The sequence below is a fragment of the Amphiprion ocellaris genome, chromosome 16 (genome assembly GCF_022539595.1).
Source record: "Amphiprion ocellaris isolate individual 3 ecotype Okinawa chromosome 16, ASM2253959v1, whole genome shotgun sequence".
In the NCBI taxonomy this organism is placed as follows: domain Eukaryota; kingdom Metazoa; phylum Chordata; class Actinopteri; family Pomacentridae; genus Amphiprion; species Amphiprion ocellaris.
In genome coordinates this window covers 31,896,884-31,919,638 of record NC_072781.1, presented here as the reverse complement: position 1 = coordinate 31,919,638, position 22,755 = coordinate 31,896,884, and the positions used below count along the sequence as shown (strand labels likewise).

At 38.8% G+C, this 22,755-nt stretch overlaps 1 protein-coding gene across 1 annotated transcript; it reads left to right on the top strand.

Annotated features, from left to right (window-relative positions):
* The first annotated feature begins 438 nt into the window (after positions 1 to 438).
* Positions 439 to 22,649, top strand: slc22a15 (solute carrier family 22 member 15). Its single transcript, XM_023261574.3, has 13 exons — positions 439 to 598; positions 3,601 to 3,741; positions 3,835 to 3,967; positions 4,076 to 4,240; positions 5,976 to 6,105; positions 7,618 to 7,678; positions 9,131 to 9,297; positions 11,234 to 11,374; positions 12,867 to 12,952; positions 14,199 to 14,307; positions 14,393 to 14,465; positions 19,323 to 19,481; positions 20,693 to 22,649. Exons 1-13 carry the CDS (start codon positions 515 to 517, stop codon positions 20,735 to 20,737), a joined length of 1,494 nt encoding a protein of 497 aa, XP_023117342.1. The 5' UTR covers positions 439 to 514; the 3' UTR covers positions 20,738 to 22,649.
* Positions 22,650 to 22,755: the final 106 nt, after the last annotated feature.

The following is a 22,755-nucleotide window of genomic DNA, read 5'->3' as shown; positions in this document are numbered from 1 at the left end:
AGATTCAAATTATTTCTGTGACCATTGTGGGTTTTTCCTTTAATTAACCAAGTGGTACCAACAGTTTTGTCCACGTGTATAAGAGGATACTTTATGTTGATGATTATTTTTACGTAGAAATCTTTATTTACAATTGAATCAATTATTTATTTTTCAACAAGTTTTTAGTTATTTTTTTCCAAATAGCTGAAGCGAGACCACTATAAATTAGCAATTTTTTGCATTGTTATAAAATTTAATATATCAGAAACTGATGACGTAGTGCTGTATTTTACGTCTTTGTCTCTTTTTATCAGCCAAAAACGCTTTGCCTTGGTTGGGGGGTGCTTGAATGAAAAAATAGTTCATATGGGAGTGAAAAAAGGTTGAGAATCACTGTGTTATTGCAACGAGAGAGGTGTTCGCCGAATCGAAGCGAACTCGGAGGTGAAGGCGGATTTCTCTCTCGCTCCGCTCCTTCGTCTTCGGCGGTGATGCTAACGTCGGAGCCGCCTGCCTGGCCGTCCTGCCTGGGATGGATTTAGAAGAATCTTTCCAAATTGTCGGCGAGTTCGGACCTTACCAGAGGCGAGCGGTGACTGTTCTGGTTCTGACCCAGGTTGGAGGATTTTAAAATACCGGTTAGGAGAGAAACGAGCGTCGCTGGAAGCGTCCGTGCGGTCGTTAGCCGCTCCGGCAACGCTAGCGCTACGTGGCTCTCACACGCAACCGGAGGCGTTTTAATAAGTAATAAGTAATAAATAATACTGTGAAAATTACGCATTTCCAACCTAATTATGAATGCATTTAAATCACATTTAGGTGCCGTGGCATTAAAATGTTTGAGCTGTTTAAGATTTAGCTAAAAAGCAGTGCAACTAGGCGCGTTCTAGAGTTAAAACCTAAACACCAGACTCCCTTCAGAAAAACCTAGGAAATAGTGTTTACTTGTTTGTCTGTAAGCTTACACACGTCTGCAGTTCATACCTGACCATCGTTCACATCCCTATTTGACCCAATCTTGAACTCGGCGCTATAAACAAAGCTTGTTTCAAGTTAAATTAATCATGTTGAAACCTTTTTTCCCGTTTTGACTGCTTGTTGTGTTAGCAATCCACGCTCTGCGCCGGATGCCGAGCTCTATTAGAATATATATCGTTTTTTCCACATTTATCGACAGTTAATTGCTCATAAACGTGTAAAATCAATGCCGGATTTACCACAACAGTCATTCCTCACATTGCGTGTTATTGTCACATAAAGCACATTTAACCGTAAACGCCCACATATTTAAACGGAGTTCGGTAAAGCGTCCAGGTGGGTTAAGCTAATCTTCTGTTCTAGCCTGCTGGACGTTAATGGTAAATGTTACTCTTTTAACTAAATAACTAAAGTTTTCAAAACTTTAATACTATTTACGCGGCGAGATTTTATTATTGGGCTGCACAGTGGGTAGTGGTTAGCACTTTCGCCTTGCAGCAAGAAGGTCCCTGGTTCGCGTCCCGGCTTTCCCGGGATCTTTCTGCATGGAGTTTGCATGTTCTCCCTGTGCATGCGTGGGTTTTCTCCGGGTACTCCGGCTTCCTCCCACAGTCCAAAAATATGCTGAGGTTAATTGATCATTCTAAATTGCCCGTAGGTGTGAATGTGAGAGTGATTGTTTGTCTCTGTATGTAGCCCTGTGACAGACTGGTGACCTGTCTAGGGTGTCCCCTGCCTTCACCTGAGTTAGCTGGGATAGACTCCAGCCCCTCCCGCGACCCTAGTGAGGATTAAGCGGTGTATAGATGATGGATGGATGGATTTTATTATTTTCTACATTTGTTATCCATCATCAAAGTTGTTTATTTAGTTTGCTGTTGCTTAGCTTTCCACATGGAACTCAATAACTCCACATAGACAGAAGATATCTTATTTAAAGTTAGTTGTCCTGTGCATTTCTTTATGCTAATAGTTTGTTCAACAGTTCATTGAGTTAGAAATTAAAAATCACATGGCCTCTCTCAACATTGGGTTCACTCCTGTGTCATTTAAAGAAACTTCTTATCAACATGTTTATGATCTAAGATGGAACAATATGCAAATAGCTATGTTATGCAAATGGTATTCAAGAAAAAAGCCCTGAAGAGCGGTTAACTCTCCTGAAACTGCTATGTTGGTGGATTGCTGTCGTCCTAACTTGGTTTAAATCCTAAATGATTTTAATTTGATGTTTGAAAATGTTTTAAGACCAGGGTACAGATCACCTAGAACATGGTATAATTAATTTTTGCACCGTGGGTCCGGTTGTAATCTGATCGGATAGGGTCAGATCTTGAAAAAGGGTTGTTTTACCGACATAAAAACAAAACAAGAGATTCTAATATTTCAGGATCTAGTCTTTGTTTTGATCTGGACCAAACCTTTAGTCCATGTTGTTCAGAACTTTTTTTAGTAGGATTGGGGATACTTGTGATTCAACAAACCAAGATTATTGTGATCTCCATAAACAGCTGGATTCAGGAATAAAATGGAATAACTCTTTAAATCACTCAAATAACATATATCTATCATGCAGTATGTGTGCGTGTGTATTTATATATATATATATATATATATATATATATATATATATATATATATATATATATATATATATATATATATGCATGTATTTAGATCTTTTTTAATTGATTAGTTTAACCATTGCAGTGATAAAGTATTGCAGCATTAGCCCATGCATTGAGCCTTTAAGTAGAGTTTAGTAAAAAACAAAAAAAGTTTTAACCCTAACCCAAAGAGAGTATTTTTAATTGTAACTGTCATTTATCACTCTATGGGAGGTCCTTGACTTACGTTGGAGTTCCGTTCCAACGACGCAATGTAAGTCGATTTTTCGCCATAAGTCGGAACTCAGGCAAAAATGTGAACAAAGTTTTTATGTGCATCGCGATATCGATGAGTTCTTAGGAAAAGTCATGAATACCAATGACCAAAGCCATCTTGTAGTGCCGCATGACGACGTATTCGTCCGCTCTGCTCACCAACTACTTCCACGTAACCTGTGCCGATGTAACGACCAAACACTGTATGTCGAGGACGTCGTAAACCGAGGACCCTCTATATATGATAGTTGTGTTAAACACAGAGCTTTAAAGCTGTTCACGCGACAAATGAAGAAGAAACTTTATTTTGTGAGGTACTGATCACTTAGCCTTTTTGTGATTTATAACACAAACTATCCACGTTGTATTCGTGAATTATGTACGTGTGTGGAGTCTGACTGTTTTAAAAGAAACTGAAGATGGAAGGAGTTGCTTGTGTTATTTTATTTTGCTTTTTTCTTGCTTATTGAACTGACTCCATGGTACCCGTTGTCCTTTATATTGTTAGCAGCTTACACTGTGATATGTGGTCGCATTTAGAGCAGTGTTGATGCCGACTTGGTGAGCTTGTACCTGGAAGAATTGGTGCAAAAGTTGAATAGGTTACTTTATCCTAGATGGCAGAACATTGGGATTTCCAAATTGGAGTCATTCTGATCCAGCTCGTCCCTGGTTGTACAGGTTTTCACACCATGCTGAAGGCTGCAGTAGAGATGATGGTAATGCTTCTAGTAGATAAGTTTGCCGTGTGTTTCAGGTGTACATGGCCTGTCAGTCCATGCTCATCGTTCTGGTTGGATCGACTCCAGAGTACCGGACTGAGCAGCAGGACATCGTTCCGTCCAGCCAGCAGCCAGCAGTCACCTTCACAGAAGACATCGACTCCATAGTGACTGAGGTGAGAGAGCCAGAGTTTGTTTTCAGGCTGAGATGCAGCATGTTTGTTTGTTTATTTCACCAAACCTCCACCTGTTTCCTCCTGCCTCCTCAGTGGTTTCTGGTCAAGCAGCAGGCCTATAAGGTCAGTCTCGCTGGATCGCTCTTCTTCGCCGGGCTGCTGGTCGGGAACGTTGTTTTTGGGCCACTCTCCGACAAGATTGGAAGAAGACCCGTTTACCTGACAGGTGAAGGAGACTTGAGGCTGTTTGTCGAGAAATAAATAGGGCTGACTCTATTGTCTACCAAGATGGAAACTTAAAAGTGTTTTTTTCCTCTCACCCTCGTCTTCCCAGGTCTGTTTTTCGAGGTGATCTTTGGCTATGTGACCGCCTTGGCGCCCAGCTACGAGGTCTTCGCCGTGTCTCGCCTCTTGGTCGGGCTGATGAATGGTGGCATCGGCCTCGTCTGCTTCGTCCTCACTCAGGAGTATGTGGGCAAATCCTACTGGGCCATGACCGGTACGAAACCCCCCAAATAATCACACCATGCTTGAGTTTATATAACAGCTTTAACTGCTGGAAAATTAGTGCAGAAATCCTCAACTAAACCGTGTAATAAACCAATATTCCTACATCCAGCAGCACCCATGCACCACACCCCTCCTGTATACTCATGATTATCCTCCGCCAAGGAACGTGTTACGAGTTATGTGATGATTGACATTGGTTTGTCTGTCTGTCTGTCTGTCTGTCTCTCTCTCTGTCTGTCTCTCTGTCTGTCTGTCTGTCTGTCTGTCTGTCTGTCTGTCTGTCTGTCTGTCAGCAACATTACTCAAAAACAGATTAACAGATTTGGATGAAATTTTCAGGGAAGTTCAGAAATGACACAAAGACCAAGTCATTAGATTTTGGCAGTGATGTGGCTTATCATCTGGATCCACGGGTTTGTTAAAGATTTCTGTATCATGGTGAGATAGCACGGTGTCACTATAACTATGACAGCAAATGAACACTACATCAGCTGCCTGCTGACGATCACATGATTGTGATCCTACTACAAATCCACCGCTGTGGACTTATCAGGACTTTTCCATCAGAAATGATACAAGGAACAATTGATTAAATTGTGGGGGTGTTTCTGAGTCCCATCAATTCCTGTCGCCCGTTACATATTTAGGTCACGCGATTCAGTATCTGTACATAACATACACATGCATAACTGATTATCAGTAACTAATAAACAAATGCTGCATTTCTTAAAAAAAAAATGCTGTATTTGTGACAACGGCATATGGGGGAATGAGCAGCCTTGGTGGAGTACTGCGCTCTGAGTGCTTTTACAGGTAGTTTTCACATTGCACCTTTTCTACTTTATAATACAGGGGGTCTCAACTTGCGTTGGAATTTCGTTCCTACGGCGTGACGTAAGACGATTTTCGCCGGAAGTGGGACACAGTGGTAAAATCATAATCTGGGACATAAAAACATCGCCATCTTCCTCTTATAACACCACGTAACGACATATTCGTCCGCTCTGCTAGCCAACTAGTTCTCAGGTGAAATTTGTTTTAATGTCACAAATGCCGTACGTTGGATTGATGGAACAAGACTTTCTTAATAAATTTATGGGAGATGGCGACGTAAACATGAAACGCTGTAGATCGAGGACGTGGTAAACCGAGGACCTCCTGTACTCTATTTTTATTGTATTCTGTACTCCTGTAATACTCTATTTTTAGTGTAAATACCACCAATTTGTGCCTTATGGGAAATGTTATCAAGTTTTTGCACATTTCTGCAAATACCAACATTTTGGCCACCTTATGCTATCTTTTCTACCAGCACAATTTGCACACCAATAGCACAGTAATTTTGTTTTGTACGCTGTTCCTCTGCCTATCTATCTTGTAATCAACATGAGTGAGCTACTGGATACCTTAAATTTCCCCACAGTGGTGAATAAATTATCTCTCTATCTGTATAAATTCTGAGGTGATTAGATATGTTAAATATCTATGAAAGTTGAAAGAGGAGCTGCTCTGTGGATTTTCTTTTAATTCGAACATAGAGGTTAGCATTATAATAGGGAAGTTTTATGCTAAAATATGATACAGCGGTCATTTTAACTGTGGTGGTGTCGGGATATAGTTGTATGTTTGGACTTGAACATACAAAAAGACTCAAACCTGTGATTTTCCCACCTCAGTTTAACCACTAAACAAGCCTGCTGTTCTTTCACTGCTCTTTTCTTCAGGCACATTGGCCAGCATGACATTTGCGGTTGGCATCGCCCTGTTTGGAGCTCTGGGTTACTTCATCCGGCCTTGGAGGAACCTGGCCACGGCGGCCAACTCATCCGGTGTCCTGTTCTTCCTGCTGTCTGTGTGAGTACAAACATCAAACACCAGCCTTGTTCCACCAAAACAAATCAAATATAGTGGTGGTGTTTGGAAACAGAAGCCCATCCCTCTGAACACCCAGCAGCGTCTGACTCACTGTGGACTCATTTTTCACTGCAATGTAAAGTCCTGAATCTCTATGGAAGCAGAACAACCATAGCTAGAAGTGGAGAGAACTAAGACGTGCAGAATTACACAGCTAGAATGCAATAAATGTTTAAATACATTTCAAAAAGTTGAATTTCTTTGATTATTTATTTTACTGAAATTGAAAAAAAACAGGAATCAACATATCCAACATTCATCTAAATGTCCCTAGGTATTACCAGTGAAATAATGGTGACTCTACATACTATAGGTATTTTCATACTTGGTGTCTAAACACTGCCTAAAGTTCAGCTGAAAACTCTCTGAGTTTTTGTCCCATGACTGTTAATCACAGCCAACTCACTAATGGCTTCAAGATTGTGCTGCTGAATGTAGAATATTTAGTTTTTTGGAGAATCTGCTTATAATAGACACTTTATTTTGGGTGAATTTTTAAATGGACATGTAGATAAATGCCACGGTTGACAGATTAGAGCTGGTTCCGCTTTTTCAACCAAGCAGTGCACCACAGATGATTAGTTAAAGGCCCAATTCTTCCTGTATTCACATTTCCTGTTTCTGATAAATGGTGTCATTTTGGCAGCATCAACAAACTATTTGGACAGTTAAGAAGTTCACAGACAGATCATCAATACTTTGGTTCACTGCGTTTTTTCACTCCGCAGATGCTTTAAAACTTAAAGAATAATTTAGATGTTATTACCATAACAAGGAAATGCCCACATTTCTGGCACATGCTTTGCTTTGAAAGACGTTTAAAGTTCTTTTTCAGATCTGTTGTCTGTTTCCTCGATATGGTTGAGTCTGTCTGGTTCTCAGCTGTGGAGGTGTTGATGCAAATGATTTAATGCATGACTGGTTTTTGTAGGATATGTACAGTTGCTAACACCTCATATGTTGTAAACATAATGATATCCTGTTAAGAGCTCAAGTCCGTCTCCATCCAGTCTACTTCATGGGACCTTGTCTCAGACCTTCCCTGCAAATTTCATCCAAATCTGTTTGTCTGTTTTTGAGTAATGTTGCTAACAGACAGACAGACAGACAGACAGACAGACAGACAGACAGACAGACAGACAGACAGACAGACAGACAGACAGACAGACAGACAGACAGACAGACAGACAGACAGACAGACAGACAGACAGACAGACGCTGATCGTCACATAGCTCTGCCGTTTTCCTTGGCATAGTAATAACTGTCCAGATAAGCTAAAAAACTGGGACCAGTGATGACTCTGTACAAGAAAAAAAACACCTGTTGTTGTGGATATGTTCATGTCTTTTCTCAGATATGAGACCACCTCACTTATTCAAACACAGTATCCAGAAATGTAAAGTTCCTGCTAGTGCATTGCAGTAATCTTTCTCCTCCTTTCTTCCCTCCAGAACTCTTCCAGAGTCTCCTCGTTGGCTGTATTCTCAGGGTCGGACAGAGCAGGCCGAAGAGGTAAGTTAATATTTAAACAAATGCGTCAACTTCACAGCTGCCAACTCGGCTGAAGTGGGAGAGCCTAAAGGGAGTCAAAACCTGATATTCAGCAATATTCCTGAACCGGCCGCAGTTACAGAGAGTTGAAATTGTGGTTGGAATTAAGGGAATGTTTAACTGTTTCCTCTCAGTGAGATGAGAAACAGGCCTCTTGTGCAGCTTGTTTAAACTTTCCCCGGAGGTTAGAGTGGTGACGACTTTTATCTCCATGTCTTCCTACACCAGGAGGAATTTATGCAGAGTAGTCAAAATTTCCAAATTGTCTTGTCCGCCCTTTTTTCCTTTACTTCAGCAGAAAACACTCTGAGCTCAGGGAGAAGTTTGAATGAGAAGGAAGTTTGTTTTCGACATGCACAAAAGACACCATTAAAAGACATTCCTGAGCTGTTAATCAGTTTGAAGTTTGAATATAACAGTAAATTTGGCTGGAAGACGTAAACACGATTCAAACTGACTTTATTAAAGCTATTTGCTCCTAGATCTGTATGCGGCGGGATCAAGAAGTTTGAAGACTGTACCTATTAAAATCAAAACCTCACCAGATTTATTTTTGATCACCATTTTCACTGAAGTCATCTCCTTGTGCAGCGATGCTCTGCTCCCAGTGCTCCTGCAACACTTGTAATCGTAACTGAAAGTCCTGTTATGTCAAAATGTGAAGCTCCATCTGCAAAGACACTAAACCTCCTAAACTGTGTCATAACAACAACCCTTCAAACTGAATTTCATTTTAAGGCAGATGGGGCAGTCACAGGGAGCTAAATCTGCCAACTGACCATTTAAGGACATTGGAAGACTTTCTGTTTCCACTTTAATCTAAATGTTTTATTTTAAAATGTGAGAAAAATAAACCATTTGCACTAACCGTATTCTGTAAAAACTAAAAAAATTCTGCACTCCTGGGCACAACTGACCAGCCAACACTGACTCAGCTCCAACCAACGGTCATGTCACGAAAAATGGTGAATTTTCAGCTGAATTGGACTGAACAGCAGGTTGTGTTGACACTGAGCAGATAGGATACGAATATACAGACAGGTGAAAAATGTTAAGATGTGAAATGGCTACAGTATGTAGAGTCACCATTTTTTCCAGTGTCAGTAACACCTGTGGGTCATTTCAATTTTTTTTTACAAGAAAATAGAAATTCAGCTTCCATTTTTGTGCCACACTATACGAAAGATGTTTCTGAGTTCTCTATTCATGGTTGTTCTGTTTCCATAGAGGTGCAGGACTTTATATTGCAAAGAAAAATGAGCCCAGAGTGAATAAAAGATGTGACAGGAGCAAAAAAACGCACAAAAAACTACATGGAATTTTGAGGGTTGAACAGCTTTTTCCTGATTCTTTATGGGACTCAGTTTTATCAGTACCTGAACCTGTGCTGTCCTGCTGTGTTCTGATTTGTAGGTTCTGCGCTACATGGCGCTGAGGAACGGCAACGCTGCCAAACACCTGGTGCTGCAACGTGTTGGTGCCGCCAGAACTGGTAACCATAGCAACAGGGGCACTAGTGTCCTGCAGCTGGCGATCCATCCAGTCCTCCGTCTGAGGACCATGGTGCTCATGTATGTCTGGTGAGTGTCCCAGCGAGGCCTGACACTATTAATACAGTCAGTCACTGTTTCCACCTCATTCTCCAGCTGTTTGCACCTCCTTCTTCTTCTATGGTCTAATAGCACCAACTGTTCATCTAAAATTAAAAGTGCATTCCAATGAGCATCTGCTGACAGCAAGCAAAATGGAAAAGGGGAGCCCAATGTCATCAAGGGCGTGATTTCTTGGATTTGCACTTCAAATTGCCAACACCACGATTATAAAACTAACAAAGGTATTACACAAGAAAAGCACTCAGAGAGCGCAGTACTCCTCCAAGGCTGCTCATTCCCAATTAAAGCATTGTCAGAAATGCAGCATTTATTCATTACTTACTGATAATCAGAAATCACAGCAACATAGAATGTGTCCATTTAATATAGATGTACCCACAAACAAAATGACCTTGCGCTGAGCACAGGCGTGTGTTCTGCATGTGTATGTTATGTACGGATACCGAATCACGTGACCTAAATATGTAGCAGGAGACGGGAATTGATGGGACTCAGAAACACCCCCACAATTTAATCAGTTGTTCCTTGTATCATTTCTGATGGATAAGTCCTGATAAGTCCTCAGCGGTGGATTTGTAGTAGGATCACAATCGTGATCATCAGCAGGCAGTTGACGAAGTGTTCACTGGTTGTCATAGTTACAGTGACGCCGTGCTGCTATCTGGCAATGATACAGAAATACTTGACAAATCCATGGATCCAGACTATAAGCTGCATCACTGCCAAAATCTAATCACTTGGTCCTTGTGTCATTTCTGACCTTCCCTGAAAATTTCATCCAAATCTGTTAGTCCATTTTTGAGTAATGTTGCTAACAGACAGACAGACGGACAGACAGACATGCCATGAGTATCTTTGGGTTGTGGACCAAACAACACATTTGTCACCATTTTCAAACATTTTATAAACCAAACAACTGATAGATTAATTGAGAAACTAATCAACAAATTAATCAGCAGTGAAAGTAATTGCTAGTTGCAGCTGTTAATAATTTTCTGCTCATTCACAAGACTTGTGGCTTCAGTTTGTTTGCCATTTTCTAGTTTTCCTCTTTGCGTCTGATTTTTTTTTTTTTTTTTTTTTAAAGAAAGATCCAGCTCTTGATTTTGATATTTCTCTCATAGATTTTTGTTTTCTTGAGCCTCATTATCTTCTCCGCTTGCTTTGTCACCTCTATGCTCCTCATACAGACAAAAAACAAGACAAGAAAAGTTTGTGTATTGCATTTCAACAGGTTTCAAGTCAAAGTGCTGTACGTAAAACATAAAAAGCATTAAGACAAAGTGTGAAAGGCACTTAAAGCAAAATAAATATCAAATTTCAACACAATTGGAAGAGCTAAAATGTAAAATAAAAGTTACGGTGCAGTTTAAGATGTTCAGAAGCTTCAGATTTAGTTTAATGACAGGCAAAAGCCAAACAGAAAAGTCTTCAGGCTTGATTTAGAAGTGAGAGTTGCAGGAAATCAGCAATTGTGGGTGTGAACTGAAAGCTGCCTCTTCATGCTTTGTGTTGACTGTGATGAGAGAAAGTAAACCTGAGGAGTCTGAATGCTTCATAATGTCACAGCAGATCAGAAAAGTCTTTTAGTCCTGAACCGTTCAGTTTTTAAAGGAAGGAAGTCGGTCTAAAGATAACACCGCCCTGAACTCTTTCAGCCAACTGTGAGAGACATTTTAGCTCTTTTGTTCAAAGCTGAAATAACACACAGCTTTTTATAAACCTTTGCAATTTGGGCACCATGTGTTACGTCTCGCTCTAATATTGATGCAATCCAAGTAAAGCTGGTAAATATGCTGAAATTGAGAGCCGGATGAACAACAACTGCGACTCTCCAAACATCCACTTGTAATTTATCCGTGATTGCATCTACTGATGTTGTCTATGTGTGTTTGTGTTGCAGGTATGCCTGCAGTCTGGTTTACTACGGTTTGACTCTGGGGGCCAGCGAGACGTCTGGTAGTCGATACCTTAACGTGGCCATGTATGGCCTGGTGGAGCTGCCAGCCTACCCACTCTGCATTTACTTCATCAACAAACACTGGTGAGCAGAGATCAATAGATGTGGTGTCCTTTTTTGCTTTGTTTTTTAGCCAGTGCCAATTATTAGTGATCAAGAAGGGCCACTACCAGTCAAAGGTTTGGGCACATATTCTCATTTAATCTTTATTTTCATGACTATTTACATTGTAGATTCTCACTGAAGGCATCAGAACTATGAATGAACACATATGGAATTATGTAGGAAACAAAAAAGTGTGAAATAAGTCAAAACATGTTTTATATTTTAGATTCTTGAAAAATAGCCACCCTTTGCTTTGATTGCTGTTTTGAACACTCTTGGTATTCTCTGGATGAGCTTCATGAGGTAGAACCTGAAATGGTTTTCACTTCACAGGTGTGCCTTGTCAACGTTTGTTTGTGGAATTTCTGCCTGATCCTCCCACCAGCTTGATCTGTACAAGACCTACAGTTTACTGCTCTAACATTCAAATGTGTCTTTGTTGACTTGGCTCAGAGGTTCAACAGTCTTCAGGGATGCTGTTTTGGTTATCAGTTCAGGATAATAGATACACCACCATTCAAACGTTTGGGGTCACTTAGAAATGTCCTTATTTTTGGAAAAAAAGGCATTTTTTTTCAATGAAGTTAGCATTAAATGAATGATAAATACAGTGTAGACATTGTTAATGTGGTAAATGACTATTGTAGCTGGAAACAGCTGATTTTTAATGGAATATCTCCATAGAGGTACAGAGGAACATTTCCAGCAACCATCACTCCTGTGTTCTAATGCTACATTGTGTTAGCTAATGGTGTTGAAAGGCTCATTGATGATTAGAAAACCCTTGTGCAGTTATGTTAGCACATGAATAAAAGTGGGCGTTTTCATGGAAGACATGAAACTGTCTGGGTGACCCCAAGCTTTAGAACAGTAGTGTAGATTGTGCCGTAGGTCTTGTTTTTCCTTCTTTCTTTATTCACTACACTCAGTGACTTTGAGACGGAAATTAGCCATATGGCTACAATCTATCATATTTACATGAAAATGTACATTAATATGAATTGTCCCATTTTAAAAATAAATGACTAAAATAAAAATTAAAAAAATCTGGAGATAATGAATGAAGGAAACCTTTTGACTAAAAGTTTTATTCAACAAAAATTTCCATCACAGGACGTTAGAGTCAAACTTTGACTTGGAAACTGTAGCTTTTACACTGAAAACCGCTGTTTCGTCTCTGGATGGTAGCTGCAGACCCACCTCTGGTCACCAGTGATGATCCTTCACATGAGGGTTGGATCTTCCAGCTGCTGACTAACAATGAATGCGATTTTTTTCTCTATGATTCAGTTGATCTTCGTGGAGAAATTGCAAATGCGATGTTGATAACACGACTGGTTTCCTGACTCGTAACAGTTACTGCTTGTACATGTTGCACAGTCACAGGACTTTTTGATCCACCCTTGCCATCTGCTGCTGTCCAAATGTGAATGTTTTCATTACCTGAGTTGTTTTGTGTCTTCTTGTGCAGGGCTGGGAGGAGGAAAAGCATGGCCTGTTTTCTGTGTCTGGCTGGTTTGGCCTGCCTCCTCACCATGTTCATCCCTGAAAACACTGGTGAGACTTCACCCTCTTCTTATTTCTCAGTTCCTCACCTCCTCTCCTTATGTCTGAATCCATTCCACCCCTGGCAACAAGCATTTGCAACACCAGTGTTTTAAAGCGACATCAGCTGAATAAGATGTAGTTTTGAATTGTTTAGTACCTCTCCAATGTGCAGAGCAGTTTTCATGATGACAGCTTATATAATCACCTTCATTTCAATTCACAATGCAACATAACGTGAGTCTAGTGCTTGTATGTCTCTGAGTCCTTTTCTTATTTTTGGGAACTGCACTAGAAATGGTTGATGGAACAGCAGAATAATAAACTTCACAAGTTAACAAAACAAAATTTATGCTCGCTTGAGGTGTTTTTGGATTTTTTTTCCCGATGTGACGAACATTTAATTCACACGACTGATCAGCTGTTTTCACTTCTCTCTTTGTCTTCATATCTGGACCTCATGAGACATGAAGAAACAAGAAAAGCACTGAGAGAGCGCAGAACTCTGCCAAGGCTGCTCAGTTGTATAATTTCCAACAGATGAAACCTTTGATAAAAAATGACTTTGCACTGAGCACAGGCGTGTGTTATGCATGTGTACATTATGTACGGATAATCGTGTGACTAAAACATGTATCGGAATTGATGGGACTCAGAAACACCCCCACAATTTAATCAATTGTTCTTTCTATCATTTTTGATGGATAAGTTCTGATAAGTCCTCAGCGGTGGATTTGTAGTAGGATCACAATCATGTGATCATCAGCAGGCAGCTGGTGTAGTGTTCACTTGTTGTCATGGTTACAGTGACACTGTGCCGCTATCTTGCAATGATACAGAAATCTTCAACAAATCTGTGGATCCAGACTATAAACCGCATCACTGCCAAAATCTAATCACTTGGTCCTTGTGTCATTTCTGACCTTCCGTGGAAATTTCATCCAAATCCGTTAGTCTGTTTTTGAGTAATGTTGCTAACAGACAGACAGACAGACAGACAGACAGACAGACAAATGTACACCGAATGTCACATAACCCCATCGCGTTCCTTCGCAGTTTAATTATTACTACTGGTGGGACTGAAAACAGTTAATGAAGACCTCTTTCCACTTTTTTTTCCTTGTAGATGGACAAAGTTTTGTTTGTTTCTACATCTTCATCAAGGTTTTGGACAAAATTTGCAAAATAATATTCACTCTGTCCTGTTTGCCTGCAGGATGTTTTGTGAAGAATGAGACGGTTGTATTTGTGTTTACAGGGACTTTGCTGAGTGTTACATCTTTAGCACTTCTGGGAAAGCTGATGGTCAGTGCAGCGTTCAACATTGCCTATGTTTACACCTCTGAACTCTACCCAACAGTCATCAGGTAAATATACTCTTTGCCTAATCACTTCTTCTTCCTAATGTTTGGCTGAGTTATTCACGCATTTTAAAACATTTCTTTGTTTCAGAAACGCTGGTTTGGGAGTTTGTTCCATGTCATGCAGAGTTGGAGGAATCCTTGCGCCATTTGTTCCCTCCATGGTAAGAATGTGAGCGTTTATAGTTTAATCTGATCAGTTTTTGAGCGTTTTTTGCTCACTGTGCTCTCATTTTTCACTGCACCTCTATGGAAATGACACAACTGTGATTAGAAGCAGAGAGAACTCAGAAATGTCTGACGTGCAGAATGACACCGTTTTAATATTAGAATTCATAAAAGGGAACTCCAGCAGTGTTTTTATTTTTTGTGGTGGAGAGAATAACTCACATGATGTGGACTCTGGTTGCTGTGAATTTGCAGATGGATTTAAAAAAGCAGCACACTGAAGAAGAGGGAAAACCCCAAGTTGTGGTTTTCTGATAAAACTGAAACATGTGATGTGAAATCTGAAGCCAAAAATGACGCACCAAACTGGATATGCAGGGTGTGGCTCGTCATTGGTCTTTAGTATCCAGATGATTTGCTCCTAATGGTCCCTGGTTGCTTCTTGTTAGCCAGCGCAAGAGAATATGAAAGAAAAATGAGGACTCGATAATAATAGTGGAGATTTTAAGTGATCTAATGGAGCTGAGGAGTTTGACTTTAGTTCAGTTTGTTGTTGGAGCAGATAATTATGACAGAAGAGAAAAAATCTTGGCTTTATTTATGGGATTATTAACAGCACTGTAATGGAATTTTATGACTATATTTTAGGGCCGGGACTTTAAAATGCTAATTCCGATTAATTAATTACAGAAAAAAATAACACATTTAATAGCACCTTTCTCAGTTCCCTAATTTCTGGCACACTGATGAACACTCCAGCCCAGTAGGTGGCGCTATTGAAGCTAAAGTCTGTTTTCCATCTGCGAAGAAAATTCACAGGACTCACTGTGATGTCAAGAAAGTTTGGTGAACAGTGAAGGAAGATGAGACGCATTGAGCTTGTTGGACGGAAAGTTTTCTTTTAAAATCTTCCTGATGGCAGCTTGAATAAAAGCCTGGTTGTTTGCAAATTGTGCAACAGTTTTCTGATCACAGGGTTTCTGCAGAAATCAGCCAGTCAAATTTAATGCTTTTTAATGCCAATTTAATGCTATACTGTAAAAATTTTAATGCCATGACCGTGAACTCAACAAATTGCACGTGTTTGGTTTTTTTTTGTAAAAGATGATTTTTATATGAAAACTCTCCCTACATTTCATTATTTCTGAATCCAGAAACCACCCCTGACCACCAATAGGCTGCAGTCATTCTCTGAAATCCACGTTTTCTAGCCATTTTTACTGGAATTTGCATTTCCCCATTTCCCAGCTCTCCTCCACCTGCTCCATTCTGCCAGCCACTTTAAAAACATGCAGGTTTTGGCAACTGTACCCGACGGGCCGGAACAATTATTGCAATGCTTCGACATGTTTACACAAATGCACATATCTGACAAAATGCAGTCTGTAATTACATATTATTATAATCAAATATTTTTCTTGAAAACTGCAGAAAGATTTTTAATGCCACTGAGAATCAAATGTAATGATTTTTAATGCCATTTAAGGCCTCAATTTTCACAAAATGAACTTAATGACTATTAATGCTTTTTAATGCCCTGCAGAAACCCTGGATCACTGCAGCACTTGAAACTGACAACATCACCTCAATGTAAAACATGTTGCTGTTACCACCAGAGCTAATGTTAGCTACGACAGTCCTGGTAGCGGCTATAGACCATTTTTCAGGACATTGAAGGTGCTTGAGTTTACAAAAAGTCTTAAAATGTTGAATATAATCGCTATAATTGCACTTTGAGTTTGCAGTAATCTGTGAATGTCGTAGACAGATGAAAAATGCTGATAAATAGAAATGAAACCAACATTTTTGTTGTTTAAGTTCACGTATGTGTCTGTTCATCCATTCAGTCGTCAACCAGAAGTGATTTGAGTTGCAAAACTTTACTAGTTGTGTCAAGTATTGCTATTGGACAAAAATGCGATTAATTAATTAATTACGAAGCCTCTAAAGTGAACTTTATTGTCGATACCTCTGCATGTGCAGTACATACAGAGAAATCCAACAGTGTAAAAAAAACAAAAACAGAAATATAGTATATACACTACCAGTCAGAAGTTGGAACACACCTTCTCATTCAGTTATTTTATTTATTTGTATTATTTTCTACATTATAGATTAATACTGAAGCTTAACACTTTCTTGCTTACAACATAATTCCACATGCATTCTTTTATAGTTTTGATGTCTTCACAATTAATCTGCAATGTATAAAGTAATTAAATAAAAGCCATTGAATGAGAAGGTGTTTCCAAACTTTTGACTGCTAGTGTATGTATATATATGCACACATATAAGATAGGCGTCACCACAGTAATAACAGCTTCTTCCTACAGCTTGGATTTATTTATAGCAGCGTTATTTCTGACGTCTTTCATTTCAATAAGGGTAAATGTTCATCAGAGTTTCCCAAGTGGCTGTGAGAGGTTCTAGAAATCACTAAATGAGATTTTATCAGGCTGTGAAAATTTCCCAAACAGAACTCCCCTCAGACTTTGACCAGTGTTTGACACTTGAGTGGTTTCATGACACCAGAACTCAAGAAGAAAACAGCTGTGAGGTGGAAATTCTAAGGAAATCCTACCAGATGATTAATGCTGAAACCTTTGAGCCGCACCTCGTAGCCGGCCTCGTGGGGAATTTGCTCAGTTGTTAAGGAGATATTTTTGTCAACACCCAGGAAGTGAAACACGTGTTGAGAGTTTATTCATCAAACTGATATTTTCAGGTTCATGAAGTTCAGTAGTTATTGAATTTATGCATTTCCTTGTGCTGTCTGTGGAGGCCTTTTATGGTTTTGCAAGTATTCAACCTCTTACTGTTCTTCTGTCTAGTTCTAAGTCCAGTGGAGTTAACAGGTCAACATTTATAACGTTAATGGGGCTTGAAAGCCTTTAAAAGGATTTTAATGTGCATGACACTTTCAAAATGAAGTACACAACACTATCATATTAGATTTCAGGATCACAATCTCCCATTTATTAAACTGAACTCACTGACCTTTTACCTCGGTTCACCCATGAGAGCAGCAGGTGGAACTTAAGCCATGACTTCTGGTGACCCCTAGTGGTGGGTTGGAAAACTTCAACAGTACAGCAGCCTGAGTATTAAGATCATCTGAATATTGATTTAATATTAAATCAAAGTGCACTGGAGGGGCAGTTAATTTTGCTGTTACCTTGTTAAATTCTTAAAATTGCATCTTTCTCCTTTAACGATGTTCAGAAGGATGTGAGCCAATTACTGCTGGTGATTTTTTTTTTTTTTTTAAAGAAAAATGGTTCCTAAGACTTAAAATTCTTACTTAGTTTAGTAGCATCATATTTCAGCAGAAGATTCTATATGTTTCTATGGTGTTTTGTCTTATTTGTTCGCATTTACAAAGTTATAATGAATCTATGAATCATAATAAACATAAAAAAGAGTGTTATATAATGATATGATGCGGTTAAAGTGCCATACTTTGAATATCTTAGATTTTTTTATTTATAACAAATGAAAATGGCTTTTCAGTTATGCCAGGAACATAGAATTTTTTTGTTGTTTTACAGAATGTTCAAGCAAATTGTTCATTTTTGTCATATTTTTCAATAAAATGTAGAATAAAGTGATTTTGATGAAATATTCTCATTTTAAGGTGAGATTAGTAGTTTAAAAAAAAATCTAACGATTCCTCCTGGTTTAACAACTTCTGGATGTCATAAATGGTGACTTTTCTGCAGTTTTTTTCAGAATAACATTCTTTTCAAACCCACTGGGAGGTTTTAGGGTTCAGAGAGTCAGCAGAGTTTGAAAATTTGCAGAAAATTAAAAGATAAGTTCAGGTTCGATTGAAAATGTTTAAAAAATAAACCTTCTCTTTCCCAGTTTTCTGCTCCATATTCATCAATAATAGGTAATAAGCTATCAAAGGCTTGATTGGCTCAGCTTCCACATCAATGGTAGCATTTTTATTCCATGTTTTCTGTGTTGGTTGCTAACCCTACTCTAATCACAGTAACAGGGTTGCTAATCCATGCTAATGTTAGCGTTTTCTCAACAGTAGGCTAAGCAGTAGCAGAAGGCTGACAATGTGATGAAAAGATGAAAAATAGAAGCGAGGACATAGCTTTGCTCTACACATTCTTTAGGAAAACTGTTTGATGATGTAATCGACAGAAGCAAGACATAAAACGACAAAAATAAGACACAAAATGACAAAAATAAAACACAAAACAACTGAAACAAGACATTAAACCACAAAGACAAGGCACAAAATGACAGAAACGAGACAGAAAACAATAGAAATGAGACAACGACAAAAACAAGACACAAAATGACATAAACAAAACAGAAAACGACAAATGAAACAGAAAACCACAAAAACAAACCACAAAAATAAAAACAAGACAGAAAACGACAAAAATGCCAACATGGTTGGGTGAATGTTGTGGGACACGTTCCATGCATAATAATTAATATTTAAAATATTGTGTTGATTAAAAAAATGTTCCCACAATTACAAGAGACGTCAATGAAAAAATTAAACTTAAAAAAAGGAGATTTAAATTTAATTTTCATTGTTTTATTTGAGATTCAATTTGGTCATCAGGGGGGTGGAACAAGAGAAAAATGTCATTTTAGGCAGAACTCCAGACTTATTTGGTATTTTAAAAATATTTTCAAACATTCTTTTCTCCTAGTTTTTTTTTTATTTGGTCTCAGGACAAGTAAATTTACACAACAACTGCAATTTTTAGTATTTTGTATGTGAATTATTTGAAATTTAATAGATGGGACATAAAATGTCCTCCAGTTCAGGAATGACCCGTTCAGACAATCGTCAGTCTTTGTGTTTGTGTGTTTTTGTGTTGCAGCGGGCCCTCCACAGCTCCATGCCCTTCACCGTGTTCTGTCTGAGTGGTCTGTCTGCCGGCTGTCTGGGTCTCCTGCTGCCTGAAACCCTCAACAGACCTGCAGCCGAAACTCTGGAGGAGCTCAGCAGCCCGACGCACAGCCGAGTGCTGGAGAGCAAGGTGACACAAAACCGAAAGACGCACAAAACCGAACGCTGAGGCCAGACAGACAGACAGGACACGTTTAAATAGATTAACTAAACCAGACTAGGCTTTTTAAAATTCATTTATCTCATCCTGTTAAGGTCAACGTGTGAATTTACAGCGTCTAGTTGTTTTAACAGAGAAATCTCTTCACAACAGCTGAGCCATGTAAATAAAAAGATGAGATAAATAATAACAATCGGCAATAAAATTCACCTTGAGAACAGAGCAGCAGAAAACTCCAGCTGATCGTTGCTGATTGTGGTTTCCAGTATCGATGTACAGTGTGGATAAAAAACATTTGTACCGATATATGGAAGATTTCTCCTTTAACCCTCCTGTCGTCCTGCAGGTCAAATTGACCCGTTTTAAAATTAAAAAATGTGAAAGAAAAAAAATTCACAGTGAAACTTCTGATGTCCACATTTTCAACATTTTTGGGAAATTTTTGAACATTTTTCAGTGGAAAAAAAAGTTTAAAACGTTTCTTAAGAACATCGACAAAAAAATCAACCAAAATCCAGCGAATTTCGCTGGATTTTGGTAGATTTTTTTGGCGATGTTCTTGAAGAAAATATTAGAAGTTTTACTGATATATATGGAATCACTTTAGATATTTTTAAGATTTTTTTGGAAGATTTTTACTCATTTTTGAAAATATTTAGAAGAATTTTCTTGCCAAATTTGGTGAATTTCTTTTTAAGTAAAATTTTTACGGAAAACTTTTAAGGAATTATTGGAATTTTCTTCCTGAAGATTTTGCAAATTTTCTGAAATTTGGGGGATTTTTTTGTTGAGTTTTTGGATTTTTTTCAGACAAGGAAACAATATTTTTTGGTGCCCGTAAGTGAAGACAACAGGAGGGTTAATTGCTTTTAAACATTGAATTCTGGTCAATTATTTTTGGCTTTTCTGACAAGAATTTACAAAAAAGGACTCTTTCAGAGAGTCATCAGGAATCATGAGTCTTAACTCATTATCAGCTCTCGTCTTTGTCAAAAATGGAATTCCCAGGAGGTTTATGTTGACAAAAGAGAAAAGCAGCTAAGTCAGAATGGAAGCTTTAATGAAAAGCTGCTACACAAACAAGCCAAACTGATGTAAAAAACCCTCACCAGCAGCTTTCATTTTCACTTAGCATCACTTGATCCAGACTTCTTTAATTGATCTTTCTCTTTTGTTTTCAGCCTCTCTTTTATGAAGATGACAAATGGAAATCAAACCATGAATGAAGCTGCCGGCTTCGTCTTCATCACCGGAGTTCGTTCCTCGTGGAGCCGCTGCCTTGAAACTGTGAATCGTCCCTTTGATTGACTTAGAGGACGAGTTCGCTGGACGTTCCAAATGGAGCAGATGCCGACCGGCGCTCTGCCTGCAGGCCGAGGACGCCGCTGAGCGACTGGAAGGTTTCTCTTTTTACAGGAAAGCCACACAGTCCATCTTCTACCTTCGTTGCATTTCCTGACCGCTGCCGTGACGTTAGTGCCTTATCTGGAGGTGGACAGCTGGAGGAGACAGGAAACGTGACTTACTTCACATTCCAGAGATGCTGGGAGGTTTGTAGGAGCCATTTTTTAAAGCTTGACTCTCCCAGCAGCTCAACAGGCCAGTGTTTCACCTCACATTCCCGTACATCACGCATCCTTTAAACACATTCCTCCAGTTATGTTTTTAGGACCACGCTGAATGTTTGATGCCATAAAATCAAGCTTTTACTGAAGCTGCTGACAACAAACACAAATCCGACTGAAATAACTGGGTATAACAACAAACGGATCACTAGAACATGTTTTGGTTGGATTTTTTTTAATTTCTGAGCCCGTTAAAGGTTTATATTCAGAGTTATTAACCCTGCTGATCTCAGAACACCATCACACATCATCCAGCATCATCTGATACGTGACTTTTCCAGTTATTCCATATTTTTGCAGCACAAACTGACGATCAGATTACTCTAACCTGCTGACTTTAACCCTCTAAACCTAAAGCAGTTTTTTTTTGTTGCTCCTGTCACATTATTCTTCACTTTAGGCTAATTTTTCTCTCCAGTATAAAGTCCTGCACCTGTATGGAAACAGAACAACCGTGGCCAGAATTAGATAGAACTCAGAAATAAGTAGGATGTAGCTTTAATCCCATAAATCTTAAAAATGGATAAAGCAAAAGGTTAATTTCTGATTACGTGTTTTACAAAAATACGTGGAATTAACATGTCTGACATTTTCCAAGCGCCCACAGGTGACACCCACAATTTTTCTCAATTTTTTTTTTTAACAGATTTTACAGACTCTAGCTCGAGCATATGGTTCATTTCAAGCACTTTTTAAACATGAGACATCTAGATTAAAAGGTGTTTAATTAAATATTGCAATTTCAAGTGTAGGTTTGGTAAATATGCGTCACAAATGAGCAGTTTGAAACCCTATTTTTAAGTTTCCAACGGATAATCGATGCTTTTTTAAAGGCCTTTCAAACCTGCTGTAGGGTTTCTGGGTTCAGAGGGTTAAACTGTAGATGTTCAGATGTTTCAGGGAAACCTAGATTATTATTATCTTTCTGAATGTTTCAAGCTGCTTGATTAAATTTGAGGAGTTTCACATGCAACTGTGGGATGTTTATTTTCTGTCGTCACAGGTTTTTGTGCGTTCAACAGCTGCTGCATCTGGATGTAAACTTCTATGTCTATACATTGATATCTGAGAAAGAGGTGTCCTTTCTGTACTGCTGGGAGAGGTGCTGTGTAGTCAGTTAAAATAAACTGGTTTGTGGGAGTCATTGTCGGTATGATCTAATTAAAAGAACCTCTGATAAATCACCATGACTTCACACTAACAGATAATAGTCAATCAAACCTTTGCAGATTTTCAATCAAACATGCCAGAATAATTTATTGTAAGTTTAAAAACACTCAAGAAGCATTCTGCCTACTGTGCCTTCTTATGTCGTCTTTTACTGTGACAAAGTTGTAAAATATCACAAAGAAAACTGCCGATATATATGAATGGGGATGTAATTAAAGGTGTTGAATGTTTTATGGGCTGTTATTTTGTATGATTCACAGTCCATCTGTTGTAAATAAACTATGTACGGCGATATCTGTGGAAAAATCTGTTTATGTCAAAAACAGTAAAAGCCTGAAAACTTTTTTGTCATTTTGTCTCGTTTTTGTCGTTTTGTGTCTTGTTTTTGTCTTTTTCTGTCTTGGGTCTGTCAATTTCTGTCTTGTTTTGAGCATTTTGTATCTTGTTTT